At 39.9% G+C, this 19363-nt stretch overlaps 1 protein-coding gene across 7 annotated transcripts in view; it reads left to right on the top strand.

Moving 5' to 3' along the window:
* The window catches only part of si:dkey-237h12.3 (teneurin-3), a 221607-nt gene that overhangs the window by 161041 nt on the left and 41203 nt on the right, over positions 1-19363 (top strand). For all 7 annotated transcript variants that reach the window (XM_038269103.1, XM_038269102.1, XM_038269109.1 and 4 more), the window contains 5 exons: positions 928-1047; positions 4825-5086; positions 5821-6088; positions 8152-8295; positions 18224-18473. In XM_038269103.1, coding sequence (XP_038125031.1) covers positions 928-1047; positions 4825-5086; positions 5821-6088; positions 8152-8295; positions 18224-18473 — 1044 coding nt within the window. The remainder of the gene's footprint in view (positions 1-927; positions 1048-4824; positions 5087-5820; positions 6089-8151; positions 8296-18223; positions 18474-19363) is intronic.

Raw genomic sequence — 19363 nt, 5'->3', positions numbered from 1 at the left:
CATCTATTAAACTCGTACAGGGTTGTGCATATGCTTTCTTTTTTTTAAAGCGGAGACAGCGGGTCTTTTAAAAAATTCACGAAAATCCTCCACTATGCCATTAACTTTTTTTTTTTTTTGTAAAAACATGCTGTGAGGCTGTACTGTACATTTCCAAAGCAGACAGAGATATATCCCACATCCAGCTGTAGTTGTTGGGAATTATGATTCTGCAAAGTATCAATACATGTGGGCTGACTACAGGGACTACATGTCAAGTTTTTTTTTTTTTTTTTTTCTAGATTTTTATTTACAAAAAACAAAACTATGCATCATATTCCATTCTCTTCACAATTATCCTTTACTTTGCTCTATCACATAAAAATGAAAGCACTGAGGATTGTGTTTCTAATGTGACAAATGTAAACAAGCTCAAGAGAATACTCTCCCAAGGCTCTGTATATAATATATAGCATAACCTTCCGAAATTATTCATAGACATCAGAAAAATGTAATCTCTAAATGCACCCCATTTGGGCTCATAGAATTTTTATTCACTGTTATGTCCTCATAAATAAGATGACTTACCTTAGGAACTGCAATGAATGCTGCAACCTGCCAAGAAAAGGGGCTAACTCATACATAACTAGACTTCTCTCTTTGTGTTCTCTTGAATAATAAATGCTGCAATAGAGGTGCAAGAAGAATGTTAATCCATATCCTTATTTGTATAAATTATGTTAGATTAAATCTATAAAAATGCACAAAGGGACTTAGTAAGGTAGTATTTTCATGGAAAACAACCACTGATGTGTGTGTTCCTAGCAGTCGGTGTATCATTCTTCTCTCTTCATGCCGCTGGCCAACATGTGACAGTTGTTATCTGCGGTGCAGCAGTGGCCGCTTGTTTGTTTACTCGGCTCTTTGTCTGTTTGTTTTCTTTCACAGCTTGGTATCTGTTGTACGGGGTCAGGTCCTCACAGCTGATGGGACCCCACTGATTGGAGTCAACGTGTCTTTCCTGCACTACCCGCATTATGGATACACCGTCACGCGGCAAGATGGCATGTAAGCGATTCCCTGCTTTCTCCTACATCAAGAAGTGCTGTATGTAAGGAAACGTAGAGGTCATGCCCTGCACAGCTGTGTCCCAACCAGAGTTGAGACACGAGTGGATGCTAAAGAGGCTCTCCAAGACAAATCAAAACAGCAGCACATTTCGCACCAGAACAATTCCTCATGCAAATGTCACCATGGTGAAGGCTGTTCTCAACCCAGCTGTTTAAAATGCATTGAATCAGTGAGGGTAGAATCAATCTGCTTGGGAGTAGTAAAACATGGGATTACTGTCTGACCTTCTGCTGCTATTACCACAGATAGGTCCTTAATAATAGTGGTGCAAACACATACAAGGGAAGCATATGTTGCATATCTTCCAGAAAGGCTGAGCAAGAAGCTCTGGCATCCCAGACTCTCTGTAAAAACTATGAACCAGACTTTTGGTTCCAATTCGAAGCATAAAGGCCATGTTTATATGTTACCAGTGTGGAATAAAAGGTTTTTTTGATTGGCAGGGAATTGTACAGCTGTTGTTATGAGTCACAGTCCCTGGGTCCCCGTATGGCCGAGGATTAGCTGATTTCTTCAGATATTCCGCCCTGTAACTCTCTGACAAGAAGCGTGATAAATGGAAGGGGATAATCACACTTGGTTAGCCAACAGATCCGCTCAGTGTGTTAAGAAAGGAGGGGGGGCAGAATCAAAGCATGTTCTCTTGCAGCTGTGAGCTCCCCACTGCCCAAAAGAGGAGAGAGCTTGAGAAGGAAGCTGTTTTAGGTCAGCTGCACAGCTTGGCTGTTGGCGCGCATATATCTGTGTGTGTGTGTGTGTCACTCTGGGCATGGGTGGCGTGCATGAGAGAAGTGCATATGCAATGAAACCGCTCAGTGTGTCTTTGTGCATGAGAATGCATGCAATGTCACCACACAGATGCTGTACCCCCTGGGTGTGGAGCTCACCGAATATATAGAGCAGCACTTCAAAGACTCGCCCTTCATTTCCAAACCAGTAACTTTCCCTGAGTAATGTCGTGCTAATTAACACCGGTTCACCAGAGGAAACTCCCCAGACTCCTCCCCGCACGCCGCTCCAAACCAAATTCAGCCATAACGTTTCTGCCGCTGCCATGCCTGGGTGAACAGAAGTAATAAATTATTTTCAGTGAATGGGAATGTTAAGTGAGACTGAATGGTTGGAGCTTATTTGAAAATGTTTCTCTGCTTTGGTGGTCTGGAATAAAAGATACTCTGGAGGGAATATTTCAGCCTTTGTCCACTGCTCTCATTAGAAATAAAAAACAATAGGATTTCTTAACAAATTTGGTCCTTAAAGATCATTTTAAAGTGCTTCCATAGATTACCAATTTAGAAGATAATATTCTTCTAAGATATTTGCTTCAATTTAGTTAAATTCTCATTTACAAGAGTTTGTTTGCTGACAGTAAAACTTTTTTGATTGCATCTTTTTACCCCTTATGACAAAATAAGAAAATTACCCAGTTTTGCCACATGATATTTAAGTTTGGAGCAAACATGCAAAACAATATATAACTCCTCTTCTTTTTAATTGCCTGTAAAGATGACTCTGAGTCCCTGGTTGTCTCTAATTTTCTCTTCTCCCTGCTTTACGTCACAGGTTCACTGGTTCTAACCTTTATGGCAAAACAGTTTTAGTTTTATAATTTTATCATAGCTAAGTTTTTTTACATTGCTTTTGGCACCTTTTCCCCAAGAGGTCTTGATTCTCCATTCAGAATGAATAACAGTGAGTACAACTAAAACTCCAAAGAAAGGCAATGGGCCACACGCAACAGCAGTTTTATATTTTTGTCCTAAATTGCTCTTAAATTCTCTGCTATATACACGCCACATTAGATTCAACAAAAGTTCTTAACTTCAGTAAATGATCATAAATGATCCTCGTAAACCTGATGTAATCCACCTGTGTGCAATTTAGCGATTGTTCCCCAGAAATGTAAATCTGCATAATTACTAGAATTAAAGGACCTTTAAAAGCCAAGCAGTAAAATAAATCACAAAATGTTTAAATGGTGGGTTTGCACTGTTAAAAAAGTAAACATAAAATAAAAGGATAAAAGTAAAAATTGTTTCATTTGAAAGCAATCAGTGAAAACTACTGATGGAGGGAAATATGATGTAAATAATCTGAGATTGTCATCAACCAATGTGGCACAACATTCTGCAAAATCCCCCTTTAATATGAACACAGGTACTGTACATCTCCAGACCATGTCCTACATTCCCTCATCGCACTGTATCTCTCGTGCAATCAATAATAAAAATGTTAACAGTGAAACTCAAATTCAACAAATTCAGACAGACCCAAACATTCAACATTTAGTGGAATGACAATGCCAGGAGCGTAAAGCATGTCTTAGTATTAGAATAGTTTTAAAAAGCAACATGTTGCTGAACCTTTTTTCTAACTTTCTGTGTATTTTCTGTTTGTGGTATTATTCCAGTAGTAGGTTGGTGAAGGTTCTCTGTCATCCAGGTCATAGTCAGTCCAAAAAAAAAGTTAGAAAACAAAACCACTGAACATTTTTATCCAAGTTTGAAGACGTTTTGCTTCCCATCCTGAAAGGTCTCTTAATTCAAAAAGTGTTGAGTAGAGTGCAGCTCCAGGCTTTATAAAGTAACCCAACAAAAGACCTGTTATGGCTGAGAAAACATGCAAATTAAACGTAAAACAGGTCCAACCCTTTGTAATGGGGAGTCGTTAAGGTCATTGTTGGCCTGCTATTTAAACTGAAACTGGCCCCTGCCTCTGTAATTGGGAGTCGTTAGGGTTGTTATTGGCCTGGCTTACAGGAGCGACCTGCATGGCCAAGAGGATTGAGGCGATAATGGAGGGAATCAATTCTAAAACTGTGTTATAGGTTTTCAAGAGCTGAAACCTGAGTCCTCCTCCTCTTTTTAAGGTTGTTTTTTGTCTCTCAACGTAAATGGATTCCTTCACACCCCTTTCAAACCACCTGTCTTTTTGTCCAATTTTGAATGGAGATAGATTTCTGGGTGGGAAGTGAAACATCTTCAAACTTAAAAAAAGAAAAGTGGTTATGTTTTTAACGTTTTTGGAATTCCAATAGTAGCTTGATCTGACATATAGCTAACTGGCTGTTCTTTTGAGGAAATTACAACAAATTAAACCAGTGTCCCATGTTTACTGACCTGCCAGCTAAAAGTCAAGTGACCAAGGTTCTGTCATCAGATTATATAAAATTGAATTTATAATTGCAGAGTTGTATGATAAATAAAGATGTAGGCTAATAAAATGGACTAGTGCTCATAAGTACCACCAATGTGGTTATTTGGTGAAAAACTAGATTTGGATAACAGCTGACTCATTGTGCAAAACACCTATGCCAAGTCTAGAGCACTCTAATAATTTGTTCGTACCTGAGAGAAGACACCTTCTCCTAACTCTCTTGTATGAACAATTTAGGAACAAATTTGTTTGTACGGATGCTTCTTGCTTGAGACTAAATGTCCAAAAAAGTGCTATACCACTATGTTATTTGGATGCCAATGTGTTATTAGGAGGAGAATATTCAGTAATTAAAGCAAACATTTTTAAGTATTTTAAGTTATTTTCACTGCACTGAAACAATGAAAACAATTTTACAGTCTGTTACTTGTTTCTTTTATTTTTACATTTCTTGATTTTGCTTTCAATGAAAAAAATACATTGAAGGTATATCCAGATTAATAAAATATGAAGGTGATGATGCAGCTCAGTGAAATGCAGCGTTTCTGGTCTGTGCAGGTTTGACCTCTTGGCTAATGGAGGTGCTAGCCTGACGCTGAGTTACGAGCGGGCACCGTTCCCCACGGCGTACCGCACAGTGTGGCTCCCCTGGAACATTTTCCATGTGATGGACACAGTCGTTATGAAGAGGGAAGAAAACGACATCCCCAGCTGTTACCTGACTGGCCTGGTCCGGCCAAACCCGTACATTCTGGCCTCACCACTCTCCACCTTGTACAAAACCTCCCCAGAGGACAACCCTGTCGTCCCTGAAACCCAGGTGTGAGGACGCCAGAGGGATGACTCAGAAGCATCCCTATTCAACATTTTTGTTGCCTGTTTCAAATTCACCACATTCATATCTGATTGTTTTGGAATGACTGCTATCTTTTCACTCAGGTCGGATCCAAGTATTACAGGCTGTAGCTCTGATTATGCTATCTTTATTTCACAGCGGCTTGTCTCGCTTATTTTACACGGGGTCAGATCTGCCTTTCAGTCTGCCTTTTGGGTCCTTATCGAACTGAAGTATCTCTTCAAATACTTAGCTATAAATTGTCTCACAGCAGCCAAGATTAATATGTTTAGTCTGTGGCCATTTCAGTGAAATCCCTAACAGCAAAATGTGACTGCAGCCTTTGCGTCTGCTGTAAGAACAAACTATATCTGTGTGAGGTTTCAGATTAGAAAAGCTGTGTTTTTTGCATAATAGCAGCTTCAGGTGCAAACAGACATTCTAAAAATACAGTTTCTCTTATTAGTCATACAGTATTTAACTTTTCTTTTACTTAGTGATACTAAAGACCTCATCTCTTACCTTTAGGGGGAACACAATTCGTTAACACCACTGCACAGTGTTTGCAGATTGCACAGTAGCTTTATAAACTGTAATTAGGGCCTGTCTTCAAGTTAAATACAGACTCCCATTGCTCCTTTTAGCTGTGTTGTTTTTTTTTATGTCTGCTTTTCACACTGTGCTGTTGGCACCAGACTGACTGCTAATTAAAATCTTAGGTTCTTCATGAGCAAGTGGCCATACCAGGCAGTGACCTCAACCTGGTCTACCTGAGCTCCAGGGCAGCTGGCTACAAGCCCATCCTCAAGGTGCTTCTGACCCAGGACCGCCTCCCTTTTGGCCTGATGAAAGTGCACCTGATGGTGGCCGTCATGGGCCGTCAGTTCCAGAAGTCTTTCCCCGCCTTCCCCGACCTCTCCTACACCTTCATCTGGGATAAAACAGACGCCTACAATCAGAAGGTCTTTGGCCTGGCAGAGGCTGTGGGTGAGTTCCTGCTGGGAAGCTGCCCCACTAAAGATGTTGTGCAAGCAGAAGTTCGCAGTCAGACGGCCTCAGGCTCTGAACCTTGGTTGAACTTTTTAGAGATTGATTTTACTTGTTTTTCAATTGAAGATTATTTGGCTAGGGACTGCTGTGGTTACCGTGAGCAATAAAGATGTAGCAGTTGGCGTGAAATCCGCAAATCCCTCTGTGCTGCAGTTTTTGAAGGCCAGTGTTTTTTTTGCTGAATTGTTTATTTGCATGTATGATATTTCAGCAGCTGTCCAAGAATGAAAATATTGCCTATGAGGCAGTGGTCTGAAAGACATCTGCATGAAGCGAGCTAAAAAAAAACAAAACACTTACTGTAACCAAATATTATCTGATTATTTTAGCTATGATTGAAGATAAATCAAAGAATCATAATAATATCAGCACAATAATATCAGTGAAATCCTGAGCTCTACATTGTTCACAGTGATGCACAATATTATTTTGTGAACATATTGCAATAATTAAAGGTAAGAACTGTATAAAAAGCATTGGCTTCCTTTACAAATAGCTGTTCTGGTAGCTGAGCAAAGCAACAAACACATTCAAAGAGAACATTGTAAAAATGCATTTGATTCAAATGTTTAATTTCAAAGGGAAAAACACAAACAAAGAAGAAGCAATTGATTGTTTCCTGGTTCCCTGTTGCCTGTTACCATTCTCTTTATCAAAAAAATTAATACCAATATTTACCAAAATACCTTTAACAGTACTATATCAGAACCATAGTTCCTTGATCAGTGATCTGGGATTAGGATTAATTTGTGAAATTAACTTCTGCTAAAAAGTGGGGGGAAAAAAACTGTTTTATTTTAGCAGATTGGCCAATTCAATTTATGACCACAATCACTGCTGCAGCAGAAGAAAAGTTAATCGTGCAGAAATGTAATATAATGTCATTAGAATCAGACCCTTATGGACAACAAATGTTGTTACATTTTTGTTTTTACTTCAAATTTTCCTGTAAAAAAGGTCTGGAAAACATCCAGTTCAGAAATTAACGAAAAATGTATAAAAGAAAAATAAACTGCAGAATTTGACCTGAACGTGTTGGCCATCCATGATAACTCAAGCCAAAGCATCCAACGTTAGATCAAGTCCAGTGGCTTTTAGCCAATAAAATAGCCTCATTTGATCATACAGCAGACATGTTTCTTACCATTTAGCTGGTAGCTCTAATCAGACCAGGTGAAATTTAGTGATTTAATATATTTTCCATAAGTTTTGGGTACCCAGCCTTGATTTTTAACAATGGGCATTAGACAACATGGAGATTGTATAATACCATGGTTGAAAAGTCTCATTTTTGCTGGTGAAATGTTTCCTGAAGAACAAAAAAAAAAAAAAAGAATCACATACAAAATCACACAAACTTTATTATTATTAAATGTTAACAAAGTCTTTAATGAAAAAATTACTTAAAAATATGAGGCAAAGTTAACTAAAGATGACCAAAAATTATTTTTCAGCAGCTTTTTAAAGCTATATTTAATAGGAAATGCAATTATTGTTTTTTACTCCTGTGGTAGGCTGCCTCTATGTCACATGAGTGCCCAAATGTGATCTTCATGTGATAAAGTGGAGACAATTTGAAACTTAATCAGCAGTATTCTAAAGAAAGTTTGATTTTGAAACACAATCAGATGTCTTTACTAGCAGCTTATGCAGCGATTATGGTGTTTACCTTAATGGGCTCTATCTAAACCTTTATTGCTAAAGGGATTCACCCTCTCCTTTAAACACAGGTTTGCATTCTGCTTTATTTGCATCTACATAAGATAAATAAGAGAAGTACGCACACAATTCAAACAGTGGAGGTGTGATAGAGAAACCCCACAGGTCTTCTAAAATCCTCCCAGCTGGCGAGAAGTGCACAGTCAAATCCAGAGGACACATAAAACAACCACACTGTGGGCTCAATGTCCGCGAAACTACAAGCCTCATTGCTGCTATAAGTGTCAAGTAAAAAGGTTGCAGCTCTGCTCACCGTGGGTATCTTCTGCCATTATTTTCAGTGTCAGTGGGATATGAATATGAGTCCTGCCTTGATGTGGTGCTCTGGGAAAAGAGGACGGCGGTGATACAAGGCTATGAATTAGACGCCTCCAACATGGGAGGTTGGATGTTAGACAAACATCACATCCTGGACATCCAAAATGGTAAGAAATGCTCATTACCTGCAGTGCATGTGTGTTTTTGTGTCTGTGGGGCAGAGATAGGTGCCTCTGCGGGTTACTGGCAGGTGGTCTTTACCCTGAATCACCGCAGTAAAGGCTTGAATCAGAATGAAATATGGTTCGTCATCCCATCTGGAGATAATAGAGGAGAGTTTTGAAGGGCCGATCACTCACAGTAATGACTGAATAAATCAGCGTGTAAGTCAGCGGGGTGCAGGGCTCGCCACGATTCAACACCACTCAGCTATTTTAGGAAGAAAACGGCTTTTTGCTTCCCGCCAAGGGCTCACGTTTCTGATGAACAGGCGTTCTGTTTAAATTCTTGCATCGGTTACAATAAGCAAAAATGAAATCCTCACTCGATCATTAATCCAGTCCTGGGCAACACCGACAGACGTGAGTCGATCTTTTTCGAGCTGCTGCAACAAATGTGAGAAAGCCTAAAAGACGTAATGAAACAATCAAGTATAAATACAGCAGAGTCACTGCTGGGTTACAGCTTCATGGAGGTCACACTTGAGAAATTCAGTCAGCGCACTGTTTAAGGCTTTCAGAGCGCGGCTGCAGAGGAGGCAGTTAGACGAAGGCACTTCTAAGGAGTCTGCCTCAGGGCCTCAGGCTGCTGTCTGCTGTCAGTTTGCCAGACCGCTGTTTTGACATTAAAACCTCTACGGTGCACAATTGTTGTTCCAGTTGTCCACCACAATTTGGTTTCTTTTTCATCTCCACAGTATTCAGGCTGGCTCTATAGTCAGATTGGAGTACGGAAGCATTTTTGTTTTTTCCTCCATTGACTGGACTGCCTCTGATTCATGCTTGTTTTGTTCAGTGCATATGATTGTAGTTTTAGCCCATTCTAGTGGGCCTGCTCTGTTCTATGGTATATTTTCTTTTGAAAAATGTTTTATCAGAAAGAAATGACAACAAAGAGATAGGAATGAACCACATGAATGAGTATTTCTACTTCACAGGTATTGATCTCAATATGTCGGAGAGCTTTGACAACAAAAGCGTTGTAGTTACTTTTTTGAAGTTTTTGCTCGGCTCTAATTTTCTGTATGTTTCTTTCAAGAAGCCAATCTCTGAATGTTTGCAAGTTGTTTGGATCAATCATTTTCAGAGCTTTTGGGAGATCTTTCCTATGCTTTTTCTGGTGTTTGACCTTTTATTCATACAAAAATGTGTTCCTGACAAGCCTCATCCGACTGAGAAAAGTGGACATTTTTAGTGTACAGTAAGGGAAGAAGTATCACGCATGGAAAGTAATTTCCTCTATCATTTGACAACTATCCGAAATTAATATCTTTAAATAAAGAAAAATAATACGTAATAAGCATTCGTGATTAAATGTTTATCCTGGAGAAAATGTCACCTCAAGTGACTACTCTGATGTACGATATTTGGTGCTTTAAGTTTAAATTCCATTATACTATTAATGTATTAGGTTTTGAATTGATGACATTACAGAAATACAATAAGGAAATCAGATACATCATGATGATCATATACATCATCAAGTTAGCACTTTTGGCACATCATCAGATGGTGTGTGGTGTAATATTCTTAATATCTGACATCTATATTATTATCTATATTATTATGCTCTATAGAACACACTAATTTTGTTGTGATGGATTTATATAATATGTTATATTACATTATTTATAGACTTTATTGACTTCATACTGATTATGCAATGTGATGGGCCTATTTTTCAGCTTAAATGATAGTAATCTACTGGTGCTATGAAACAGCAAGTGTGTGTCTAAGCAACGACGTAAATATCGGTAAGCAGAGTCCGCCGTTGCTTACGGGTCCACGAGCTCTTAGGGGCCCATTCACTGACACCTAGTAGGCCCCCTACGCAATTGTAGACTAGGAAGTGTCTTCGCAGACGACACGAAAAATTCCTCTTAAACCCACCTGGTCCACAAGCGATTAACCTCACCGGACCAGTGGTACTTTTAATTACTATGTTAATACCTGTGTACAGTTCATTAGACGGTTGGTTAAAAAAAATACGCTCATATAATATCTTTCAAACCGCATTAAAGATCTTAAAAGAACAATGTACTGTATATGAGTATTTAATTTTTTACACTATGACTTGGAATTATGGGTAAGATAAGATAAGCATCGTAAGCATCTCCCTGAAATTAGTTGTTTGGAATTTGGGATGTCTGTAACGTGGTGGTGCGCTGTCACCAATTGTCCATTCAAGGTGCAATATTCCGTGTTTGATGTGTGATCATAAAGTACTGAGAATTGCATGATTGTTTCTTCTTGGCCGAAAGCTGTAATATCGTTATGCATTTTTTTTTTTTTGAGAAACAAGAGCAAATAACAGAAGTAGAAAAATTGCACTCTACCTATTCCTATTAAAACCTCATTCACTGAAAAATAATAATGCCCATGCGTTATAGATTCTGAAAGGCCTTGCATCAAAAAAATATTGCACAAAATCAGTGCAATGAGTGCAATTCAATACGTCGGCTCCAGACATCCCCACCCCCTCCACAGACCCTCCGCTGCACCTCTCCCAAATTGTAGATGACCGCAAACAGTGCTGCAGACAGGAGGGAGGCTTGTTTTGTTTTTATGACCGAAATTGCATAAAACCACTTGTGAAGTTTGACCCGCTAGAAGAGCGAGGTGCACAAGAATGCTAGGACCCTTTTTCCACCTGGATCTCCGCTCGTTTTGGCCCTCATATCCCTCTGTCGTCGGACTAAAGTCGCCCCCACTTCCTCCCGCCTCGGCCGTATCTAGACCCACAGTGTGTAGCACAGACCACGCTTCAATATTGAGCATAAATCAAAAATGAAAAATGAAAAAAACATGAATCGATACTCTTGCGGACGTATCGATGCATCGATACAACACAATTATTATTTACACCCCTACCAATATGGCAGCTGGTGACTTTAAAACCGCGGATTACCAATGGCCTATCAGCAATCAGGTGAATAAACAGAGATCCGTGGTTAGGAAGCATGGAGTATAATCAAAAAACTTCCCGGAACCATGCGGTTTTGAGTGTTATGATTCTTTACAAATGTTGTCCAACATATTTAAGGCAAGTAAAAACACGACGGCATCCACTCTGTAGAGTTACCTTGAACATCAAGGCTTCCTCTGCTTAATTCAGTGTAGGGGTTTCACACTTTGCTGATTTACCTCGTTTGCAGTTTTATCTTCAAAGTAATCAAGTTAATTCTTCAAAGAACAAAGATGGATACATTTGGCTCCATTAAGGCTTTAAGCTGCCAACAGTATGGCCATCAGAAGCTGTCAAGACATAGCAGCTAAGGCAGGTTTTAGAGTATGAGGTATTCTTTGATCTGCTTGGTTCCTGTATGCTCCTAAAGGTTCAAAAGTGCCATGCCCTGCCTGGCACACCATGTGTGCTGAAGATAAATGCTTTAAAGTAGTTAAAAAGGTTTGCTGACAATAAAAGATTAAAATAAACAAGCAGCATTAGTCCTTAAAGACTCAGAGGAATATCCCCTCAGCTGTGATGTAGAGTCGGGTTTAAGAGGATGTACTCACAGCCTCTGGAGGCTCATCACAAATCCTCTGCAGCCCCCAGACACAGAACTTTAAATCTGTCTCTGACATGTTTCTTTTAGGGCAGGTTCAACAAATTTCAAGCAAGAAAATATAAAAATATTTTTTGTGTATTGACGTTTTAACGCTTACAGGAGCTTTGGATATAAGGAAGCATGTTTATGGAACCTATTCCTTCTCATGGCATAGAATAAAGAACATATGTTTTTTTCAGATAAAGTTGTAGAAAAGGGAGAAACAGTTACTTCACTTTCTTGAAACCTTGATACTACTTTGTCCTACATCTTTGTTGAACTACAAAAACAAAAAAAAACAGACTCACAAGCTCATATCCAAACCTGATCTGTCATGTCGTTGAGAACCCAAAGTTTGTGAAGTGAGAGAAAGAACACAGAAATATGCCTGTAGCTCTTGTACCGGCGGTATATTCCCGTTTCATCCTGGTCGTCTCAAAGCAGAGCACAGCCATCTCCAAAGCCGTCACAACGGCAACAACTCCATCGCAGTTGGAGTTGTTGTGAGATGCATTCATGATCAACAGATAGCTGCAGCATGAGTGATATGCTAATGCGTTGCTGCATCCTTTATTAGATTGAGCCGTACTGCGTCTAAAGATGTCAGAGAACCAAATGCCGCCTTGCATTACAAACCGTCATGCTGAGGGCTTGTTGTTGAACATGAAACTAGCGATTACAGAAATAAAACAAGGACCAGATGGCATAGAGCGTTTCCTGTGCAGTAAATGTTGCAGGCTCCCCAGGGCTTCTTTTCCTCACATTTTTCACTTGTCCCTGTATGAAAAAGAAAATCACTGCAAGGTCTGTCTAAATTTAAAATGAACCAAAATAGTTAAGCAAACTTGTGGCTTTCTGTCTCAATTACTACCTCTGTTTGACAGGGGCTTAATATTGCTTGCAGAATATTTTCCCACTGCAGTCCTGTCAGCTCAACCCAACACAGCAGTCATGGTACCACTGCATGGTTTTTTATCCAGAACTTTTGCAAGACAGTTAATAGAGAGTTTGCAATCCGATCCTTACTGTTAGACAGCAGTCTAAAATAATCTCGGCTTTATTTTTGACACATTGTACAGCTCCTTGCTGATGCATTCAGAACTTCTGGATTTTGGGATTTAAATTATTTTAATTATGAAGTAGGAGGGGAAAATTTTTTTTTGAAGATGCAAACTTACAAGGATCGGCGCTATTTAAGTCACGCAAGTACAATAAAAACTAAGTCTTCACTTTTGTCCACTATTCCTTTTCAATACTTTGTTAAATCCCTCTTTTTCTACAGAAAAAAAAAATATTTAGATCTACATCTTTCAGACTGGACTAAAGGTATCTTTGAATGTTTATTTTAGTTTTTATCTGCAAATCATCTTTAACTATAAGGTTTGGACCATGGGTGATTTTGAATAGATGGCCTGAATCACACCTGTGGGTCTCTCTGCATAAATTTCTCCTTTTGGTGGGTTTTCCTTCAGTTTCCACCCACCCTCTAAAAACGCTACTGTTGAGTAAGCTTATCTCTCTATATTGCTCCAATGTGTGTGTGTTTGGAAAGTTTTAGTGGTGTAAAGAAACTTGAAGTTTTTATTCGGACAAATTTGTCTCCTTACAATCCAAATGAAATGATTCAGTCTGCAGTCAGGCTTTTTTTTGACGTTAGAGATTTATTGCGCATGTGGGGTATTTGGGTGGGAAATTCAGCTCGATATCCTCAGTCGACAAGAAGATGAATCCAAATATCACTGTTTGCCTTCATTGCTGCTCAAGTATTGATTCTTTAATGCTCCATACCTTGACTAATGTCCTTACCAGACATATGAGCAAGCGGTGCTCCTGTGCCTCTGCACTGCAGTTTATCTCCAAACATTTGCTATCTGGCTTTGTTGTGATTCCTGCTTCATTTTTGCACCACTTGGAACATCTGAGGACTGTTTTCTCTCATCGTTTGTGGTGCAAGACCTGAGCAGAAGCCTCCTTCCCCCTCGCTCCACCTCAACTACTGAGCCTGTCAAACCAGATAACGCAAATTGCTGGTGTCTGCACCGTAGTCGTGTCCTCCTGCCCCTCGTTTCTTCGTTACAAGTGGATATACCTTCCTCTCAATCTCCAGCTAGTCTCTATCTTGGGTAAGATAGCTGATACTTCTTGAACACAGCCAGGGTTCAAAAAGTCTGTATCCGTGTGAGTAAGCTCTGTATGGCTTACACACATTCTGCACTTTAAGGAATCAGAGGTCTGCTGTCTGCCTTTAGCCTCAATCACGACCTGCTGGGCTTTGGGTGGCAAGTCGAAGAAAGACACAGGAAAGAGGAACAAAATAAGGGACAGGGTGCAATTAAGACACACTTCCTATCGTCTCCTACCTCTCTCTGTGCTCACCGCGTGTCACCAAGGTGACATTGCTCAGGGCGCTCCAGTTCTTTATCACATATGGAGGCCCGGCCTTGCGTCGGTGCCATTAATCATCGCAGAAGCTGTGATGTCAACATGAAAGACACTTTTTTATTTCCCCCCACATGATTTAAATTAGCCTTTTATCAAACAAATTATTACCTGGTGTAATGTCTCCAAGGTAGAAATGAATTCAATTTGGGGCAGCGCACTCTGGAATTATGATTCCTATATACAGGCAGCAGGCAGAGTTTGTGCAGATGACATCTTGGCCCTTGCTCAATAATTCATGTAATGACTCCTCTTCCAGTTTTCTATTTTCATGGCCTCAGACCTCCTCAGTGTCTCTTCCCCCATCACTTTTACAGGCAGATATATTTTTGACTGTTTTTCTGTCATACTTTGAGAGACTGAGTTGCTTCAGGTTTAGTTGTGTTTCAGTTAAACACAGTCGCTACTGATAATTAGCTAATTAAAACTTGCTCAAATGATCTGCTGTACATTTGCTGTGATTTAAAAGTCTTTTAACAGGATGTTAGAGTAAGTAATCTTGTTTACTGTCAAGTTATAGACACACCTTAGCATGCCATTGATTTATCTAGTTCTGATTAAATGTTAAACTAGAAAATAAGAGCATGGAATACATACCCCTACCTCTCAGTCTAAATATTGATTCTTTGCTTCTGTCCTTATGACCTTCAACCTTATTTTCTGTCTTTCATTGTTTTCTCCCCACTTTCTTTGTTCCCTCTCTTTCACCCTCCCTGTTGCTTTTCGTGTTTTCTATATTTTTTTTTCTTCCTTGTTTCCTTTTGTTTCACTCGTTTTTTTTTTTTTGCTGTTTCCTCTGGATTTTTACTTATCGTCTTTCCTACTTTAGTTTTCTTTTTCACTTTTTTTTTCTTTCTCTCTCTTACTTTCTGTCTCTTTCTTTCTTCCTTTCTGTCTTTCTTTCTTTTTTCTTCTGTATAACTGGGACATTTTTATCTAAGGTTCCGATTCTGTAAATTCACCACAGTGAATTACACATTGTGTATTACACAGGCATATTGTGAGAGAAGTTCCATTGTTGCCTTCCACAAACTTCTCCCCAGATTTTGAAGCCGCCTCCACACGCTCATATTTCTAATCGATGAGTAGACATGTCCCAAGCGCCTGATACATTCAGCTGCCATGCTTGTTCTTTGACTTCTCCTCTGCAAAATCTGTCGAGGGAGTTCGCTTCAGCCTGTGCAGAAAAGCAGGACTTTGTGAATAAATTGTTTTCCTGAAGCTTCACTTGTGGGAAATCACATCATAGTTATCCGAGTTTTCATCCAGTGTAAGAAGTGCAAAACAGTTCTGGATGGATGTTTGTGGAATCCAAAATCCCCTTTTTAGTGGAGACGCTGTAGGAGCCCAAAACTACCACTATCTACAGCCTGGAGCTTCGGCTAGTCACAAGCCAAATTCCCATCTGTGGAGCTCTCCAGCTGAGACATCAGAAGCTTGATCCTTGCAACAATCATCAGCAGTAATGTGTCATGGCCAAGTGTCCTTGAGGGAGCAAAGCTGAACCTTAATCTGCTCACTCACACTAAGCTGGCGGAAGACATTGTGTGTGTGAGAGAAATCAAAGTAAAAGAGTACAGTGTCAATAGTAAGGGTAGGAGTAATGGTGGGGGGTAGCTGGTGATTGATAGCAGTATTTAATCTATTCCATTACACTGTCTAATAGCCTATGGGAAGACTTGTGTGTACAGTAAACTGTGATGGAAGCGTAAATGGAAAGGACCATAGTGACTTGCCAGAACGACTTCAGCATCCTTCCTTTCTTAATTCTTTTAAGCTGAACGTCTGCCAAATTGCAAGACGAGCGCAATGCCGACACTCATCATGTCCTACGCGCTTGCATTGCATCCTGCATATTAGTAATGTCGCTGTCTCTCACGTGAATGGTAAGAAGTCATTACACAAGCAGACATTCAAATTCTGATCAAATTATTCAGCTTATTTGTCACTTTTGATGTGTATATTTTTTTTTGTCTGGGCTCAGCTTCAACCCTTCAGCTCACTGAGTGTTTTCATAGCTCTGTGTGCGTTCTTTTCAATGCGCCGACAAATGGATCACAGTTCAATTAAAGTCCCAAGGTCACACGTTTCCAGGCGCTGCGCAGAGAGCCTCGTCCTGGACCTATTTGTCTTGGTTAGAGGCTCATGTATAATGCTGTCGGGTACAGAAGACGAATTGGTCAGATCGTGAGGAGTCTCGCTGCTCTGTGTCTTCATTTGAATTTGCCCTTCAATCAGCTAAATCAATGAGAGGATCTAATCAGAGGAGGGACAAGCTGCACACTTAATTCCACATATATTGAGGGTTTCGATGGCTTACAGTATGGCTCTGTGGGAGTTCACCATTATGTGGCCATTCAGTGGTGTCATAGATCTACTAATTAGGACAGAGGCAGACTGAAATCACACAAGTTGCTGGATGTGAATAATTAAGTGCTCCAAGCATGCACTTCTTCCCTTTGATGTTATTTTTTCCACTTTGAAGAATGTCCCACCATGCCCCCACCCCCTCTGAAGAAAGCCTGTTATATCAGCTCCTTGTTAAAATATTAATCTGTTATGACTCACCACATTTAGTGAGTCCTCGGTGTGATGTATGGACGGTCATTAAGGCGGTGTCCACAGCTCCATGTTTATGTTTACTGCCTCTCGGTGACTTAGGAGAAGCTTTCTCCCTGTCAGGTTAGAAGAACATCATTTTATATGAAATATGCTTTGGACTTATGAAGAGTTTTCAGGATTGACTGGGGCACTGCCACTCCTTTGCCATGCTGGGCTGTAGCAGTTAAATTTATGGTTGTCTGTGTGTAGCTTCTGGTTATTTCAATAATGTTATTGACTAAGAATTACCTAAAGGGATTGTGTGGAGTGGTTGGTGTGTAAATGTCTCACCTGCAGTATGCAGAGTTGTCTCAATTTGAATAGTAAAAGAGTTAAACAGGATGTTCTTTCTCTGGGTGGATCATCATAATAAGTGGTCCTCCTCATTGTCAACCATTCTGGTGATATGTGTACTGTAAGTAAGGCCATCCTACCTGCTCGTAATTGCAAATCTTTTCTAAATTAAGCCTGTAAGAGTGATGCAAACAGCAAAATTTAAACAGAACTTTGAGAAATAGGCTCTAGCATGCTCTTGCCGATGTTTAATAGGCATTCCCTCTCGGGAGCAGGTACAGGGTTGTGGATGTGCATATTTTATTTTTTTTTTAATGGAGAGGTCTTTTCAAAAATGTGCAGAAATCCTCCACTATACCTTTAAGTGCTGAGGGAGAGCTTGCAGCCTCCAGCCTGCTTACCTGACAGCACCAATGGGAAGCTTGTTTGATGGAAATCTTGTCACCTTTACATGTGTCCAGATTTTTGTTGACTGACAACTACTGTACAGCAAACGTCCAATTCCAAGGATGGAACCAAACGGTTGACAGAATAAGATAAGATCATGAGCATATGAATAGAAATAACTCTTCTTGTTTCTTTTTTAATGAAAATAAAAATGGGCAGAGTGCCTTTTTTTTTCTCTGTCATTTGGGATAACTTGTAAGAGCCACCAAGGACATAGAAGCCAAACTGATTTTCTTTATTTTATTTAGAGCCAAATGAGTAAATGAGCTAAAGACCTAATCATGTCACGTTTTATATTATTGTTCATCAAAAAATTGACAAATTGTCGTTTTTCTTGGCTTATTTGTGTTTGCTTTGGTTGATCACATGAATAAAACTGAAGCCACACCTTTTCTTTAACCCTTTATTACATAAAAAAGGGCTGCCATCTGATCTGTTTAATCTGTCTTTTCCTCCTTCCGCTGGATACCTGAATAATAAGCCCAGGTATGTCCTCCCAATAACAAACACCATTCACACTTCCAAATATCTGCTGTGCTGTTTCCCAGGCATCCTTTATAAAGGCAGCGGTGAGAACCAGTTCATCTCTCTCCAGCCGCCAGTGATTTCCACAGTGATGGGGAACGGGCGGCGCAGGAGCATCTCATGTCCCAGCTGTAATGGGCAGGCTCAGGGCAACAAATTGCTGGCGCCGGTTGCTCTGGCCTGGGGCATCGACGGCAGCCTCTACGTCGGCGATTTTAACTTCATCCGCCGCATCTACCCATCTGGAAATGTGACAAGTATCATGGAGCTCAGGTAAAAGTGATATAAGGTGCTGCTTGGAAAATTAGACCTAAAAGTTAGACACATACATAATACCTGAAGAAAAGTATTAAGCCGAATGTCTAATATTAGTTGAACATCTCTACATTATATACACATAACATTATTTATCCATTTCAAGTGCTAAATCCTTTATTGGTAATAAATTTGTTTAATGATAAAAATATGTAAGACTGGCAAAAACATAAATAAAAAATGTGGGAAGTTTAAAACCTTTGACTTACAAGATAAAAAGGGAACAATTACACCATACGCTTTACTGACCCCCAAAGTGTGAAGGAATAAACAGACCACTTGTCATGGCTGTCTCTAGCATGGTGAGGGGAAGCTGGAATGGCACGGTGGGCAGACTCTAATTTACACACATCTTTCCACTCCTCATAGAAATTTGAAATCTTTTCCCCATCCATCTCCATAATTAGGAAAGACATCCTGTCTTCAGCGTGTAATTGGGATGATTTACGTCCGCATGCCAACTTGGCTTCTCTCTGCAATGACTCTGATTCGGCCAGTTGGCTTATTTCACAGTGGCAGATGTTGATTAAATGTACATTGGGCCGTCATCTTCCACGAGACACATACATGACAAAAAAAAAAAAACATGATAGCAGGTTTAAAATGACTGAGGTCACTGTACTGTTGGCTTGCTGTTCACTGGCTAATATCAGGATTAATAGGGCAAATGTTAAGAGCAAGTCGGAATTGGAAAGGGAAGGTGCTAATCCATCCTGAAAGTCTGCTCATGCACCTACAGAGGAATCCATCATGACGTAACAGATGTTGTAAATGTTGTAGAGATGTGAATGAAAGGCAGGGCACTGCTACAAACCAACATGCTCTATACAGTATGCTAACTCTTAAAC

Source organism: Cyprinodon tularosa, unplaced genomic scaffold (genome assembly GCF_016077235.1).
Source record: "Cyprinodon tularosa strain WSP-4 unplaced genomic scaffold, ASM1607723v1 ctg72, whole genome shotgun sequence".
NCBI classification, from domain to species: domain Eukaryota; kingdom Metazoa; phylum Chordata; class Actinopteri; order Cyprinodontiformes; family Cyprinodontidae; genus Cyprinodon; species Cyprinodon tularosa.
The sequence above is the reverse complement of the archived record's forward strand: the minus strand, read 5'-3'. Positions and strand labels throughout refer to the sequence as shown.